This window comes from Peromyscus leucopus, chromosome 4 (genome assembly GCF_004664715.2).
Source record: "Peromyscus leucopus breed LL Stock chromosome 4, UCI_PerLeu_2.1, whole genome shotgun sequence".
In the NCBI taxonomy this organism is placed as follows: Eukaryota; Metazoa; Chordata; class Mammalia; order Rodentia; family Cricetidae; genus Peromyscus; species Peromyscus leucopus.
Genome location: NC_051066.1, coordinates 132,531,546 through 132,549,638, shown reverse-complemented (window position 1 = coordinate 132,549,638; position 18,093 = coordinate 132,531,546). Strand labels below are relative to the sequence as shown.

The following is an 18,093-nucleotide window of genomic DNA, read 5'->3' as shown; positions in this document are numbered from 1 at the left end:
GATTATATGTGTGCACCACTATAGCCCAGCCACCTGGAACTTTTTTTTTTTTTTTTTTTTGAGACAGGATTTCTCCTCTGTGTAACCCTGGCTGTCCTCGATTTCACTCTGTAGATCATGCTGACCTTGAACTTAGAGACCCACCTGCTCCTGTCTAGGAAGTTGAGTGCTAGGATCAAAGGTGTGCACCACCATTGACCAGTGGGCTGGAGCTCTTTTGTTTTTCTTTTCTTTTTTTTTTCAAGACAGGGCTTTTCTGTGTAGCTTTGGAGCCTGTCCTGGATCTTGCTCTGTAGACCAGGCTGGCCTCACAGAGATCCGCCTGCCTCTGACTCCCTAGTGCTGGGATTAAAGGCGTGCGCCACCACCGCCCGGCATATTATTATTTTTAATGTGCATGTATTTTGCTTGCATGTAGTTTGTGCACGGAACGCATGTCTGGCTTGTGGATGCCAGAAGATGGCGTCAGATCCTCTTGAAGTGTGGTAGTCTGGGAATCAAACCCCAGACCTCTGCAAGAGCAGTCAGTGCTCTGAATTGCTGTCCCCAGCTCCCCTTTGTCCTTTCATAGGCTTTCACTATGTGCCACAGCTGTCCTTGACATGTCAGCCCAGGACAGCATTGTTAACTAAGGGCAGCTGTAAAAAGACAGGGTTTCTCTGTGTAGTCCTGGCTGTCAGGGAACTCGCTCTGTAGACCAGGCTGGCCTCGAACTCACAGACATTCTCCTGACTTTGCCTCCCAAGTGCTGGGCCTCTTTATGGTTACATGTCCTCTAGGTCTTGTTTGTTTCAGATAGGGTCTCACTAGTTCTGGCTGGCCTAGAACTCCCCATATAGACTAGGCTGGCCTCATGCTCACAAAGATCTCCCTGCTTCTATTTTCTGAGTGCTGGAATTATAGACATGCTCACATCAGGCATGCCAGGCAAGCAACATTGCCATCCCTTAGAGGTTTTCAATGATTAAAATATTTTCCCAGCATTTCAGTTATCGCATCTTCATCCTACTCCTAATGAGCCTTCCTTCATCTCATGGAGAGCTCACCTGGACAGACATTCCCTGCTAACCCTGGAATTCATCTGTGAACACTGGCAGCCTTGGCCGGTGTCAAACTTCCCCTTGCTTCTAATTATAATATTCTCCCCCATTCCTTATGAGGTGGAAACTGAATATATGCTCTGAGAGCTTAATTTACTTGCCCAAGGTCACACCGTGTTGGAACAGTTACACCAATCAAGATGTTTGAATCTTCTATACCCTCAAACTGCTGATAGGTTTCAAGATTTGATATTTAATTTTATTTCAAACATTTTCTTTTATATGAAAGGAAAAAAAAAATCTTACAATGACCTCTCAGCTTTTCCTCTGCCACAGTATTAACCCCCTTAAAAAAATCCGGGGCGGGGGAACCCAACAATAACCAACAAAAGCAATAAGTTTACACGTGGACAGCCAAAATCCTAGGGAAAAGAGGGGATACTTTTAAAGTAGCAAGCAATCCTGACACACGGCCCGACTAAATTCAGGGAGTGAAATAATTCCTCCCACCTCGGCCACCTTCTTCAGTTCCCAAGGGTGTTTCGAAGCTTCCCCATGGAGGCCGGATCTAACCAGGGACACCGAATGACAAGGAAATCGTGCTTTTTATTCTCCTCCATCCCCCGGGGACGGCTTATTCTCGTGTGCATGCGTTCTCACCATCAGTGGATCTGGCAAGGAACGTCTTACCCTACAGCCTTACGGACTATAATAGGTCGCCATAAGGCGACCTTGACAGCCATCTGGGTGGGAGGCGGGTGTCGGGGGAGGTCGGCTGTGAGTGGGGGGGGGACGTTCACACCCCGCGAGGGGACGACACCCGTCGGGATGACAGCAAAGCTCCACTCAGCAAGGCGTTCTCGTAAAGATTGACAGACAGTGCACCAACTGTCTTTACCCTAGAGACAGCGTAGCCTCGCGAGATTTCGATGCCTAGCTTGTCGCGGGGCGGGGCGGGGCGGGGCGGGGGAGTCTGAGAAGCCTTCCCGAGCTGGGGGGGGGGGAGTAGGGGGATGGGCTCGTCTGTGGCGCAATCATTGCACGAGATTTGGCTACGGTCGCCGGAGCCGCACTGAGATCTCGCGATATTTCGTTTTTTCCAGCCTGGAACGCTGGGCAGTTTCTCGCGAGAGCCCGTGCTGCGGCTCCGGGAGACCCCGGGTGTTTGTGTGTGTGTATGTGTGTTGGTGAATGTGAGTACGGAGGAGCAGCGTCCGCCATTTCAGAGCGCTCGCCGACGCTGTCGCAGGGGTGGATCCTGAGCTGCCAAAGCCGCTGCCCTGCTCACCCGCGCGGGCTCCTTTAATCCCATTGTTTCTTTTAGATTCGCTTGGGCCTAGACGCCCTCGGGGCCCGATATTCGGGTTGGGCGGTACCGCGGCCTGGGCCTAGGGGCTTAACAGTAGCCACAGCGGCGGCGGCGGCGGCGGCGGCGGCGGACTTCCCGAGTCGAGCACAGGCGCGCGGAAGCCCGCACAGGTACGGGGCGTCGCGGACGGCCTGTGGGCAGCGTTTCTGAGGTCGGGGGGCGGCCGAGGGGCCGAGGGGAGCTTCTGGCCGCCTTGAGCAGCCGCGCGCGGGGGTGGGGGGCTCCTCGGCAAGGTCGCTTCCGTGGCCGTGGCTGCGCCGCTCCCTTCTGGCAAGGGCCCCGTGGGTCCTTTGGTGGTGGCCTGGACCTCCCTGGGGACCTCGGACGGATCGCTCTCTGTCCTTTCGCGGCCGGGGCTGGTCGCGACCTCCCAACATGGCGCCTGTCGAAGGCTGCCTCGGTACACAACCCCTCCCAGCAGAGGGAGTTTCCCTCCGCCGCCAAAATGGCAGCGCGGGTTTTGCGCGGAAGGAAGCCCTCTGGTTCGCACGCCGAGGTTCGGTGTCAGGGCTTCGTAGGCGGCTTTTTGACATCAGACATGGGTGCTGTTGGTGTGAGCGGTGAAAGACGCACTTCACGTTCGCTTACCCGAGTTAAATCGGTATGAACGCGCCTCGCACCATGTGAGCCATTGTAGGGCTTTTTAAGGACTTTCCTCAAAATCTGAATCTTGCAGAAGGAGGAAAAAAAGTTTATTTTAGAAGAATTGGAAGTTGTTTATTTACAGGACTGTCTTGTTCTTCCCTAGGCGTGTAGAGAAAATGGCAGACGATATTGATATTGAAGCAATGCTTGAGGCCCCTTACAAGAAGGTGAGAAAAACATGCCAGTGAGCTTTAATATATTTCTTAATTTAGCATTATTCACGAAACTACTGCTGAAATGTAAACTAACCTTCCCGGAGCCCTCTTGATTATCTTATCAGAGATGCATTACGTGTAACTTACAAAAGTAAATATATGCTATTGATGTAATAATATTGTGCAGTAGTTTCACTTCAGCGTGATGAATAAATGCCCATCTATCTCTCTTTGTAGACTTGCCTAACGATATCTCACCTCTACTCCCATGAATTCACCTTTGATTCCAGTGTGAACTGTCAATCATAAGGTAGTAATTGAGTGACTTATCGCTGTACCGTGGTCCCCTAGGTAAAATGACTCAACTAAGAATTACCAGCTCCAGTTTGGTATAGCAAAAAAGGTGAATGTAGTGGTTTGGGAAAACAGCAGGGGTCCAAGAATAAATCATAACCAGTCTGTGGCAAGTAAATCTTAAAGAGTCTTTAAAGGAGAAATGGGTGAGATCTAAAATTTATTTTATATAACTAGACATGAGGCTGGTGATAACCTTAAAACAGGCAGGTGTTGATCTGCTTTTCAGTTAATAATTACTAAAATTCTTGGATCCCTGAATAGAAATTAGCAAAAAAAAAAAAAGAAAAGAAAAAAAGAAAGAAAAGAAAAGAAAGAAAGAAAAAGAAAAAAGGAAAGAATAGAAAAAAACCAAGACAAAAGGCAAGAGGCAGTGTCACAGATTAGAGTCACTTGATGACTGTTTTACTGTTCTCCACAGTATTTTGTTTTTAATTAGGTCCTGCCATAGTATTTCACACTAAAAACTAGAAAGGAATTATTTTGGCTAGTAATACCATATGACCCGTTTCAGTATCACAGTAAACACGCTTCATTCTTGCCCCCAGTTGGTGGTGAAAGTAGAAGTATGCATGCATTATCACTGGTGTCGCAACCTTAAGCTTTGTAACTTAGCATATATACTACTGTAGCTGATGTGTTCAAACTGAATAAACATTGCGCTTAAACCGTTTAAAAATAATACATTTGTTTTGGAGTGTAGCACGACCATGTGGTTCCTTTTGGATGAATTCTGATAGTTTTAAATAGTGTAATTTTGTAATGCTAGTCATTTTCTTGAAGACATATTTTCTGTTTTAATGTTTCTTGTCTGAGTTTTTAACGTGGATGTAATCCATGTAAACAGGTATGGAAGTAGGAAATGTTTAGGCTGGACTGGTGGATTATTAATTAACTTTTCTTGGGTTCTTGGGAGTCAACATTACTAAAGCAGTGTGAATCCCTGTTTGCTTCAGGGCGAGATGTGTGACAGAGGTGGCATCAAGCTCTTACAGTCCCAACCCTCCAACGGAAATGGGCGAAGATCTCAGGAATGGCATCGGTCACAGGAAATCGATAGTGGCTGGCTGCTAGCGTGGCCACTTGGGGCTTAGGCAGAAATAGAGCCATGGTACCGACAAAAGGGACAATAGCACATGGAATAAAACTCAATGACTTCATGTTCATAGAAATACTATTTAACCACTTCAACGTTGTAACTCTGGATAACTTAATATCTAAACAATGTAAGAAAGTAAAATATAACATGTTAATGTGCAAAGATTTTTAATTTTTGTTTCTTGATGACTTAATTATTAGCTACAAAGTGGTTAAACGTATACCATCTAAATTTTTTTTATAGCCTTCCATGTTAAACTAAATAAGTAATTAGTTTTAAAATTGTCTTGTATTTTCTTATTCCTATTCCCTTTACCCTTTGACAACTTGAAATGTTACCACTTCGTCCTCATGATGTTCTTCTATCAACCTTGCTTAGGATGAGAACAAGTTGAGCAGTGCTAACGGCCATGAAGAACGTAGCAAAAAGTAAGTTTGAACAAGGAACCTGGGAGGGTGGGCTCTAAACTTCTTGTGGTGGAAATCTTGTGTTCTTGTGCCTAAACCATCAAACTATGGTTTTCTTCACTTCTTAGAAAACTGCTCATACCTTTTTGGATGAGAAAGTCCTTCAAGATATAAAATTATGGACTTTGCGATGTAGACTTCAGGATATAGTTTGAGACCTGGACACTTTGCCTTCCAAGGATCCCATGATTCTCTTGAGTTCTATGTTTTAAATTTGGTAACTTTGGCTTAATTTTTGGAGATGTGATAAGAATCATTGAATTAGAAGAGTTGCATTAGAAAATATATCACGGCCATGGCAAATACTGTTTACCTTTCACTAAAGGAATGGACTATGAGTTATTTCTGTCCTTTGCTACTTAAAGGCCCTTTGGGTAGTAATGAAAGGGCATACTTAATTCTTCCTAAGATTTTATTTATTGTTTTGGGCTTTTTTATCTTTAGTGTATCTAAGGAGACCGTTAAGAATATGTAATTTGGGTTAGATGAGTAATCTGAAATAAGAACTTAATGCTACAGACTTAGCACAGAATACAGTATACAAAGAGGTATATTAAAAGTTTTAAACAGAACCTAATTGATGAGGTTGGAAACTATCCATGGTTGTGAAATTACCATTTAGCTCCAAGATTAGTAATTCTTAACATGATGTGGTCATGTTATTTCATTAAGTTGTTCTAGCCCATGTTTATGATTCCATACTAAAACATTTTGTCATATCATGACCCCATAATACATAATGGAAATAATGATAAAATAGCCACTTACTTGACTCTTTTTGGCTCTTTTCCTCCTAAGAGCTCAAAGTGCTTCATAATTACCTCAGTCATCCTCACAACAACTTTGTTAGGTAGGTTGATATAATTTCATAAAATAGATGAAAAAAATTGTTCAATGTGGGTCACTTAGGTTTTGCTAAGCCAAGGTTTTATAATCTCAATGTGGTAGTAATGGATTAATTTTAATATGTGGGTTGGGTATGGTGATGCAGGCTTACAACCCTTCATAAGAAGCCAAGGCAGGGTGATGATACATTCAGTGCCAGCCTGGGTTTCACAGTGAGATATTGTAGAAAATACAAAAATAAATTAATGCTAAGAGGAAAGAAAGGTCTGATTTGTGGAAATTTTTTTTCTTGCACAAGATTAGGTGGAATCACTAATGGTTCCTTACTAGTCAGAGGTGGATGCAGAGAGCAGGTTAACAGGCAGGGTTCATATCATGCATTTTTAATGTTTGCCAAAGCAACAGTTTCCTAAAGTTTTGGTTTCACAATTTTATAATCAAAAGAAAATTCCTGGAACAGGAGTCTACTAATTTACAAAAAACGACTGTAGCTGTCAGGCTTCCTGACTTAGTAAAGATTTTATCGTAAGTGTGGAAAGGAGGAGGATAAACTTGATTACAAATCTTCACTATTCTCTAATGTCACTTCTTCCCACTAATATCTTCAGATTGTATTCTTTTAATCCTGTTTCTAAACTCATGAAGATCACCAAGCTTTTATGAGAAATTTGAGCATAACACATTGTATTAGAGATAGTGGGCATTTTTGTTTTTTGTTGTTTTTTATCTGATATATGTAGTCATTTGGAAAATTTAACATTCAATATTTTAAAGGAAGACTTTTCTATACACTTCAATTATTAATATCTTTAAAATGTCCAAGGTGTTCTTAGTTACAGATGATTTAAATTACGTGATTGCCTAATTTAGTTACAAAGTGTTTATCTGGTGATTTGAAGGAACATGCCATTAAAACTAATTGAACATAATGTAGAAGAAAACTTTAAACTCTGGGTGAAACGCAAATATTTGCCCGCTCTGAGATAAATTGTGTTAACATAAGGTAGATGTAATTTTTGTATGGTTCATGCTAAAACTTTATTGAATTGGAGATAACTATTGCTGGTAAGGGAGAAAGAATATAAACTGCAAATTCTGACATAGTTAACCAAGTATATAAACTCTTTTGTTTAAAAAAATTGTAACTAACTTGTAACACACTATCATGTCCCAGTAGTAAAGGGATAAAGTTTGAAATAACCTGTTAGCCTATTTTCTGAAGTTATAACAATGACTTTGTCAAGGCCTCCAATAAGCTCCTAAGTACTTGAGGTTACTCCTCATGGAAGTATTTGTTGCTGTAACCAGTTTTGCAGTCTCAAATCAAACTTCATTTTGTTAAAGTCTTTAAAGAATCATTTAGAAAGGGATAACAATAAAATGGCACAGTTAAAATATATTGGCTACTTTGGTGTGGATTATCAAATTTTGGAATAAATGACTTTTCTATTTTTTTTTCTTATTTTCCAGAATACTTTGCATTTAAAATTTAGATCTTCTTACATGGAAGAGGTCAAATCCAGTTATAGCAAAACACCTTTACAGCAGAGGCCATATAACCAAAAAGTCCAAAGGCCCAGTGGACCATTTACTTCAATGATGTTCAGTACAAATTCCACTGCCACTAAAGACTTGGGAAAGTCCCATTTAAGTTGTAACAGGATTTGACTATTAGGATGGATTTTGTATAACTATTTCTTTAGTTCATAAATGTTCTTTAATGCTGGAATTTGCTCTAGAGAAGTACCTTGGTTTCTTGCAACATTAATCTTTTGTCTGAGCTTTCATATAGAAGATTGTATTTTCTGATACCTTAGTATGTTGTCTATTTACCTATCTGGGGTTGCCTTCAGATGTGGGTGGGGATTTGCTTATGAAAAGTCTATCAAGACATTGGGTTAAAATTAGATTTCTTATTTATTTTAAACTCCTTTGGCAGAATAAGACTGGGGGCCTCTGAGAGGTAAATATGCAGATTGACGCAGCTGTTGTGGGCTATCTTTGAGCAGAGCAAAAACTTATTGTCCTTTTTTTATAGGGGAATGGAATTAATTTTTACCTTTTCCCCTAATTTATAGGTAGGGCTTAGGTTTTAGCCATTTTAGAATTCTTCGGTCCTAAGAAATAGTGTCAGGGTTTGAAACATCAAAGTTGGAATGTTAATTGTTGCCCTTCTGAGCATCGGAGTTGCTTTGACTTCTATAAATAATGAGTGTAGCCTAATTTTCTGTCATGTGCTACCTAGCATATTTCTGACAGTCAGGTGGATTATCTTGAAATTTTAGACAAAGTTTCTGCCTCCTTGGAAAGCTCTACATCTCCTTGTGATTGGAGTGTGGGTTTCAAGATTCCAGAAGGTGGGTGTCTTCATTTTCTATTTTCAATGCACTCTAAGATGACCTGCTTACAGGTTCTCTGAGGCATACCTCAGTTGTTCTTGTGCTAACTTTGCTTTGATACAGTTTAAATAGCTAATTAATTTTCCTAATGATGTAGAGTTGTCAAAATGTTCAGACTTCAAACAACTTAAAAATGGACATTTTGGTGGAATAAAATTTCAAAATGTTGTCATTTACATTGAAATATCTGAAGGCACCTCTAATTTGGGTGATGACAGAGGCACAGATTTCAAGGTTTAATTATTAAACCAGTGGGTGAGATACTGTAAAGAACACAAAGATGAGTGGAAAGATAACTGACGGGCTTTTTTACTTTCCAAGGAAGGTCAAGTTGTTTTAATTGCGTCCCACAGGCTTGTATAAACTAGTTTAAAAAGGGCATTTTCCATTTTCATTATAGCTTTAAGTGGAAAGCTTATAAATGGTCACAGTAAAATCTGTAGTTGTAAAAGTTAGTTTTACTGCATTCTTAGTATTCTTTATCATTTCTTGTAATTTTGTCCATCAAAACCAAAATGCTATGTATATGGTGTTTTGAAAGTTAAAAATATTCTTATATGTACATTGTATCAAAATTTACTTAAACTAAATTGTTGTATGGACAATTTTCATGTGACAATTACTATTTCTTAAATGTGAACATACTGTAACTTTGATTACTATAGCTCATAGATTACAGTAATTCTTGGTGGTCTGTTAAAGGAATGGCAGTTAAATTGTTTTTGAAGTTCAGGCTTGGTGTTCTACTTACCAGCAAGTCCTGTTTCTTGTTTCAAGCTGTAGCTGCCTGAGGAGATCATTGCAAATTCTTCCTATTAAACCTCTCAATTCTTTGACTGTCTTCAGTTAACATGAAGCAAAGGTTGCCTAGGAGTTGTTTTTCCTAAAGTATGATTTTGTACCATTGTACAGTGGTAAGAATACATTTACAAAAGGATAAACATTTTGACCATAAAAGGAAATATATATTGGTTAGTATTTAACAAGCAAGATAATGGTATTATTTTTCCCCTTCAGGAGAAAAAAAAGCAAGAGCAGAAGCCGTAGTCATGAGCGAAAAAGAAGCAAAAGTAAGGAACGGAAACGAAGTAGAGATAGAGAAAGGAAAAAGAGCAAAAGCCGGGAACGGAAACGAAGTAGAAGCAAAGAACGGAGACGAAGCCGCTCACGAAGTCGAGATAGAAGATTCCGAGGCCGCTACAGAAGTCCCTAGTATGTAGTTTTTGTTTTGGGTGTTTAGACAGCAATTAACTGGAGGAATATGAATTGAGATTTCGTTTTTTCAACATTTAAAATGAGGGGTATTGACATTGAAGCTAATGTAAAAATAAAGTATGTGGACTGATATATAAACCTTAGGCCCTACCAGCTAGAAATAATTTGCTTGCTTGCCAGTCCAAATTAAAGCAAAGCTTTTGAGCGCTTGATAGCGAAAGCCTAAGCTGTGAACTATTAGAACACTAATTATACAAAATATGAATCTAAATTATATAGTTCAGGAAGAAAACCTTGACTGGCTGTGGTGAGCTGAAATCCTTCATCAATTTGTGTGCTCAATTTTTAGGCTCATTACTCTTTGATATTTATGGCATTAGAGTAAACTGAAAGTGCTTTGTAGATGAAGTTATATTAATTTGCATGCATTATATAAGGAAATATAAGGTAACTTCATTATAGCTGTTAAACAAAACAAAACCCTGGCACTGGAGAGATGGCTCAGCTGTTAAGAGCACTGATTGCTCTTCCAGAGGACCCAGTTTCAATTCCCAGCACCCACATGGCTGCTCACAACTGTCTGTAACTCCAGTTCTAGGGCTTCTGACACCCTCACACAGACAATTGGTGCAGACAGAGCACCAATGCACAAAGAAATTCACCTGTATTGTGGAAAAAACTTGAATTCCTGTGTGAGTATTAAAACAAGCACAGTCCTTAATGTTTACCTAAGTCCTTAATTTTTTAAAAAACCAAGCTACTTTTAAACTTTTTAAAAAGTATTTATATTTGTGTGTGGTGCCAGGTGCCAGTGAGTGCTGGTTTCAGTGTAGGCCAGAAGCATTGGACCACCCCCTACCTTGGGGCTGGATGGAGTTAGAGGCATTTGTGAGATTCCTGATGTGTGGATGCTGGGAACTGAACTCACGACCTCTGTGAAAGCAGTATTGACCTTAACCAAATCATTTAATTTTAAAATTTTAAGTAGTTAAAAATTTAACTGAATGACAACTGAATCAGCCCCCTAAGCTTTTGTTAAGGAATAAACATCGATGTAAAGTAATAGTGATGCTTGTCAACAAAAGACTCAGAATCCTGAGTTTTGTAAGATACTGGTATTAACTGAAGGTGTTTGAGTTTGGGTTCTGGCTCTTTCATTTATGATGATAGTATATATGTCGGAGTCTGGATTCTTCTTATGTTTCTAGGTTCCTCCTAATTGCTTATTTTATATAATTTAAATGATGATAATGGAGCCACAATGCTATTTTAACTCTGAATTATATATGAGAAGTTTTATTATTTCATTAAGAGTTATATTACATTCTTTAAGTAAGATTGTTAATTGTCTTACCAGGATGAACTAAATGTGTACAGTTTTTAAAATTAGAATACTGTTTGTAGAGTTTGGATGGATGATGTCTGTGTGTCTGTGTTTTACCCTGGTCTGACTTACTTTAAACTTTTCTTGTGTTGGGTTTCAGTTGAACTGTGGAGTCTATAACTTGACAATTTTATAACTAAGGGAAAAGATTAGGTTGGGCAGAGGCAGATCTTTGTGAATTCAAGGTCAACCTGTTTTACATAAATCATTTCCAGGCTAGCCAGGGGTGCATAGTAATATCTTGACTCAAATTCTATTTTGTATTATTCGTAACAGAAAGAGGAGAAAGGAGCTTGTTAAATTATATTTTTTATGGGACCCAGGTTCAATTCCAAAGACACACATGGCAGCTCACAACTGTCTTTAACTCCAAGATCTGAAACCTTCACACAGACATGCATGTAGACAAAGTGCCAATGCACATAAAATAAAAACAAATTATAAAAAATTATATAATTAAATGAGCATTAATCATTCCAGTAATTGCCTACTAGGGGTTAGTGAGGCAGAGGAGGAGTATCACAGCTAAGTTCCAGTCAATAATGATAGTGAATTCTAAGCCAAGTCCAGCATATGTACACTATCTTAAAACTTAGAGTTTAAATTAGAAGGGACGGATGAATTTTACTTGAAAATGCTTAGTTATAGGTTGTGAAAGTTTTTGTTAAAATTATCCAAATATAGGTAACAAACCCTTTCATTTTTTATTTTACTTAGCCTAATTAAAGAACTATGATGGTCCTTTTATGATGATAATGGTACATTAAGGAATATATATAGCTTATGACCATTGTAACTAAGCTTTACCCTTATAAAGATACAAACTTTGTATTATACGTTACTGTGAAAAATCCCTTTATGCTGGGAGGTGGTGGCTCACACCTTTAATCCCAGCACTCGGGAGGCAGATCTCTGAGTTCAAGGCCAGCCTGGGCTACAGAGTGTGTTCTGGACAGGCTCCAAAGCTACACAGAAACCCTGTGTCAAAATCCAAAAAAAAAAACAAAAAGAAAAAAACCTCCTTTTGTTGTTTTACAATATTAGTATCAGGCTAAGGGGAACAGATATATTTAGTTGTCTTTGAATTCTCAAAATTTTCTGATGAGTAACCTATTTTAAGTTTGAGGCTAGCCTGGTCTACAGAGTGTGTTCAAGGAAAGCAATAAATAAATAAAATAAAACATCGGTATCATAAATGCTTTCTACAATAAACAGAATATAGTACATTAAATATGGTAATATTCTCTAAGAATTATTACATATGGGCTGGAGAGAAGGCTCAGAGGTTAAGAGTACTGGCAGTTCTTTGAGAGGACCCAGGTTCAATTCCCAGCACCCACGTGACAGCTCACAGTTCTCTGATTTCTGCATATGTACATGCAGGCAAAGCACCAATATATGTAAAATTGGAAAAGTATTATTACACAATACCTGGGCATTGTGGCACCCTGCACACAGGCCAGCTAAGATTATACAGTGAGAACCTGTCTGAAGAAAAAAATTAAGTGCTGAATGGCTGTGGTGGAACATGCCTTTAATCCCAGCTCTCAGGAGGCAGAGTCAGGTAGAGTCTTTGTGAGTCTAGCCTGGTATAGAGTAAGTTCCAGGACTGCCATGGCTATCTCCTGCCCCCCAAAAGAAAATTACATGGAACATATCAGTTTCATGGTATTATGCACATACACAAAAACGCACATTTTTATTTATATATTTATTTTTAAAATGTCCTGCAGGATGGTGGGGGCACATGCCTTTAATCCTATCCCTCAGGAGGCAGAGGCAAGTGGATGTTTTGATTTCAAGGCTAGCCTGGTCTGCAGATTTAATTCCAGGACAGACTCCAAAGGTACACACAGAAACCCTGTCAAACAAGAAAAGTCCTTCATGTGGCTATGGTGGCTCAGGGATTCAACAGTAATCTGATAACTCCTAGAAGTTGAGATAGGAAGAGCAGGAGTTCTAGGTCATTATTCACTGCACAGTGTGTTTATATAAGTGCATGAGTGTTCAAGAAAGAACTGCATAGTAAACTGATGCTGGGACGAGAGTGCACAGGCATTTGTTTTTACTTTGTCTCAAAGACTCACTCTTGTGTTCATAATTATATGGTTGAAAAACTAAAATAGATGCAGTAGGTTTTTTAGAAAAAATATTGAGGCTGCAACTTTTGTTCTTGGCACCTCTAACTGGTCCAAGGGCTACAGGTCTGGGATAAAGTTACAATTTTTTCTAAGTACTTTTGTTTTCTCTTTGTAATTAAGATAGAAAAGAAGCTGCCTAAACAATGTTAGACTTGCTGGAGAGCCCATGCACTTGATCTTAGCAAGATCCTAAACCTGTAACTAGTGTAATTTTGTGTTTTCTTTTTAGCTCCGGACCAAAATTTAACAGTGCCATCCGAGGAAAGATTGGGTTGCCTCATAGCATCAAATTAAGGTTTTTAAACATACTTCTGAATTGCTTAAATTGTTTTTCAAGGATCTAATGAGATCTTAACTTGTTTGGGTAACTTGTGAAACTTTTTAATCTTGCAGCAGAAGACGTTCCCGAAGCAAAAGTCCATTCAGAAAAGACAAGAGCCCTGTGAGGTAACTGTTGGCTCCCCTTACCTTTTTTTAATCTGTTAAAAATTTTGTAAACAAAAGACTTTTTAAACTATTTATAAATTATTATGATCACATTATGACTTTTGTTTTTCAAGACGGGGTTTCTCTGTGTAGTTTTGGTGTCTTGGATCTCAATTTGTAGACCAGGCTGGCCTCAACCTCACAAGAGATCCACCTGGCTCTGCCTCCCAAGTGCTGGGGTTAAAGGTGTGTGCCACCACTGCCCGGCCACATTATATCTTATACTTCCTTTTGTAGTATTGTTAACTTAAAAAGAATGATGAAGAACTTTCAGTAGTGCTGCTTTTCAATTTCTTTATTTTTACTTTGAAGACAATGTTTATAACAGTCCTGGCTGTCCTAGAACCTGATTTATCAACTAGACTGGCCTAGACAGATCTACCTGCCTTTGCCTCTCTAGAGCTGGGATTCACACCTGTCTTAATTTTATATATTCTAAAAAACCAAAATATCACTTGAGGCAGGTTTTTAGTAAATTTATACTGATAATTTTAAGTCAGTTTTATTTCATATGGAATTAATATGTAATGACATTTGAAAAAAACTGTATAGTAAAATAACACAGCAGTTGCAAGTTTCACTACTTGGCACTGTTTCATGAGAACATGTATTTCATCTTAGGTAGGTGTCTTACATAATTGAATGGTGATTTCTGTTCATGAAGGTTGCATGAATTATTTCCTTGATAAGTTTAAGACTATACAATGTGTCCTTTTGTATCAAGGCACATTTTGTCATATGGTAGCATGCTTTACTAACCTGGCTGATCTTAAGGCCAGCATTTTAAATTTACTTTTAAGGCAGGGCATCTCTTTTTAGCCCTAGTTCACTTGGAACATGCTATGTATACCAGGCCTCTAACTCAAGAGATCTTCTTGCCTCTGGTAATCTAGTACAATGATAAAGGTGTGTACCACCATGCTCAACTTACTTTGTTTTTAAAAAAAAAACAAAATTTATTTTGGGACCGTTTTACACAGAGAAATCCTGTCTCGAAGAAAAAAACAATAAACAAAACAAAAAAAAGGCAAGAAAAAAATACCAAAAGATAAAAGATTTCATTTCATGTGTGTGTTTCCTGGCATGTATGTACAATGCCTGATGTCTTCTAAGGCTATAAAGGAGGATTAGATTTCCTGGAACAGAAGTTACAAACAGTTTTGAGCACCATGAGGGAGCTGGGGACCAAAAGCCTGGTTTTCAGCAAGGGTAGTCAATGCTTTTAACCTCTGAGCCATCTCTCCTTTGTTGGGAGGTGGAGTTTATTTTTGTTACTTTATGTATTCTAATTATAAAATACTCAAGTTTGATAAAAACTTCAACGTGCCAGGCGGTGTTGGCTCTCTTTGATCCCAGAGAGGCAGAGCCAGGCGAATCTCTGAGTTCAAGGCCAGCCTGGTCTACAGAGTGAGATCCAGGACAGACAGGCACCAAAACTATACAGAGAAACCGTGTCTCAAAAACAAAAACAAAACAAACAAATGATATTGAAGTTTTGCTTTTTTTTGGGGGGGGGGTGTAGCTTTGCGCCTTTCCTGGAACTCGCTTTGGAGACCAGGCTGGCCTCAAACTCACAGCGATCTACCTGCCTCTGCCTCCCGAGTGCTGGGATTAAAGGCGTACACCAACACTGCCGGGCATATTGTGGTATTCTTTTGTTTATTTGGTTTTGATTTTTTATGACAGGCTTTCTCTCTGTAGCCTTGGCTGTCCTGGAACTTTGTTCTGTAGACCAGGCTGGCCTTCAACTCAGATATTTACCTGACTCTTCCTGCCGAGTGCTGGAATTAAAGGCATGTGCCACCACCACCTTATATATTATGATGGCTTTTCCGCCTCCTCCTTCTCTGTGGATTTAATATCATGTGTCCTGATACTACTCAGCTCCCAGTGCCCTTGCTTCTGCCCTCTGCTCATGAAACCTTTGCCCCAAAACAAATCTAAATTTAAATGAAAAAAACAAATTAAAAAAAAAAATCTTCTTTGAAGCTGTAGTGTGGCCTGTTGAGTAGCACAGTTTACCCTTTAGTCCATCTTTACTTGTAGGGTTAAATGATATGAACCATGTGTCTGGTTCAAGGCCTTTGGCTTCTGCTACACTATTGATAATGGACTCTGTAGATATTGTGCTGTCCCCGTTGCCATTTTAAATGTTTTTTATTTTATGTACATTGGTATTTTGCTTGCATGTATGTCTGTGGGGGTGTCAGGACCCCTGGAACTGGAGATACAGAGAGGTGTGAGCTGCCTTGTGGGTGCTAGGCATTAAATCCAAGTCCTCAGGAGAGCAGCCAATACTCTTAATGGCCAAGCTGTTTGTCCAGACAACCCCCCTCCTTTTTCCATTTTGGGGGGGGGGGGTAATGGGTTTTAAGATTGGGTTTCTTTGTAACAGAACTAGCAATCTTGGAACTAGCTATATAGACCAGGCTGGCCTGGAACCCAGAGATCACCTGCCTCTGCCTCCTAAGTGCTGGGATTAAAGGTATGCATTGGTTACTACTGTCCAGCTTGTAACTTTTTGAATCCCCCCCCACCCAGGACGAAACCCAGTGCTCTAACATGGAGCTAAATCCCCAACCCCAATTTTGGAATTCTTAGTATTCTGTTTACTTGTAAGAAAAGCCTCAGTTCTTCTCAGAATCTAATTCAATTTTATATCTTTGACTCTTAACATGTTTGAAATTACATGATTTACTGGAAGTATATAGCACAGTGGTATAACACTTGAATAGCAGGATTCCTTTTTTGTTTTTGAGCTGAGGATCGAACCCCAGGGCCTTGTGCTTGCTAGGCAAGCACTCTACCACTGAGCTAAATCCCCAACCCTCCTTCTACAGTTTTACAAACAGAATTGTCTACTGATATCAGGGATGAGGGGGGGGAGTTCAAGTATTTTTTGAATAATTAGTACTTCTCAATAGTGTACATGTTTGTATCATACATATTATATATTTAAAGTTTTTATTATTTTTAAATTATGTATTTCTGTGCTGCTGTCCCTAAGAGGCAAGAGGTTTCATAATCAAGGCCTTCGATCCAACATGGCGCTATGAACCAAAATTAAGTCCTTAAGAACAATACATGTCCTTAATTGCTGAGCCATCTAGCTCCTTAGGCTGATAGACTTTAAGAATTCTGATTTTTTTGTTGGCTATTTTGAGACAAGGTTTCTATGTGTAGACCAGGCTGGCCTCAAACTCACAGAAATCTGCCCATCTATGCCTTCCAAGTGCTAGGTCTATAGAGTGAGTACTAGGACAGCTAGATCTATGTAAAGAAACCCTGATTTAAAAAAAAAAAATTGTCTAAGCCAATAAGTGGTAACTTTAATTCTAGCAATTCCAAGGTTGAGGATTAAATATAGCTATAAGTTCAACATCAAGCTTTTTGGCATAGCTAGGTTTCTGAATGAGACCTTGTTACTGAAAGAAAATAGTGAAAGTTAAATTTGTTGCATTTTACTGTTTTCTCTTATTTGAGTATTTCAGTCATATCCATTAAGTTTAAAAGTGCTTTATCCTTAAATTTTTTCGTCAAATGAATATATTAAATCTCATTTCATATTTACTTACGAAATTTCCCCATTTTTTGTTTGGTGTTTTGAGACAGGGTTTCTTTTTTTGGTTTGTTTTTTGAGACAGGGTTTTTCCGTTTAGATTTGGTGCCTGTCCTGGATCTCACTCTATAGACCAGGCTGGCCTTGAACTAAAAAGAGATCCACCTGTCTGCCTCCTCAGTGCTGAGATTAAAGGCATGTGCCTCTACCGGCTGCCCTCCTTGTTTACATTTTTACTGAAGTATACATTAAAAGAGTAGCTTCAGAACTCAGGACGTACTTCAGTAATGTGTGAGGTGTGGTGCACAATCCCCAGAAGTGCATAAATTTTAAAAAGATGTGTAGCACAAATAAGAGTGCTTGCCTAACATGCATGAGCTCATTGCCTAACACTGCATAAAATGGGTATTGTGATTGATACATGTCTAATTCTACAACCTCGGAGGTAGAAACAGCAGGAGAATTTCAAGATAAAGTTCTAGAAAGATGACTTAGTGATTAAGAATGCTTAACTGTTCTTGCAGAAGAACAGTTTCAGTTTCTGGCACCCACATGGCAGCTCACAATCATCTATAATTCTGATCTCCATAGGCTTCTATATGAATTTAGTATACTTGTATATGCCCAGGAATATGCCATAGACAGAGGAAATTAAATGTTAAAAAAAACAAAAAAAACAGTTAAAAGAACATGGTTGGTGAAACAGAAGATTGCATCTTGCAGTGGTGGTGCACGCCTTTAATCCCAGTACTTGGGAGTTAGAGGTTTGTGGATCTCTTGAGTTTGAGGCCGACTTGATCTACAGATTGAGTTCCAAGATATCTAGTGCTATACAGAGAAACCCTGACTTGAAAAAAACACAAAAAAAGACCCCTGGGAGTTTGAGGCTACCCATGATACATGAAACCTTATCTCCACCTTAAAAAAAATGACT

The 18,093-nt window shown here is 39.4% G+C and overlaps 1 protein-coding gene across 9 annotated transcripts in view; it reads left to right on the top strand.

Annotated features, from left to right (window-relative positions):
* Nucleotides 1-2,148: 2,148 nt before the first annotated feature.
* Rbm39 (RNA binding motif protein 39) overlaps nucleotides 2,149-18,093 on the top strand; it is a 37,695-nt gene continuing 21,750 nt past the window's right edge. For 2 of the 9 annotated variants that reach the window (XM_028888951.2, XM_028888950.2), the window contains exons 1-5: nucleotides 2,149-2,519; nucleotides 3,158-3,221; nucleotides 5,041-5,090; nucleotides 9,392-9,586; nucleotides 13,508-13,561. In XM_028888951.2, the coding sequence (XP_028744784.1) occupies nucleotides 3,171-3,221; nucleotides 5,041-5,090; nucleotides 9,392-9,586; nucleotides 13,508-13,561 (350 nt within the window). In that variant the 5' untranslated portion in view covers nucleotides 2,149-2,519; nucleotides 3,158-3,170. Of the gene's footprint in view, nucleotides 2,520-3,157; nucleotides 3,222-3,446; nucleotides 3,520-5,040; nucleotides 5,091-5,927; nucleotides 5,980-8,260; nucleotides 8,333-9,391; nucleotides 9,587-13,343; nucleotides 13,410-13,507; nucleotides 13,562-18,093 lie in introns of those variants that run through there. The other 7 variants (XM_028888953.2, XM_028888948.2, XM_028888952.2 and 4 more) reach the window with 7 other exon arrangements.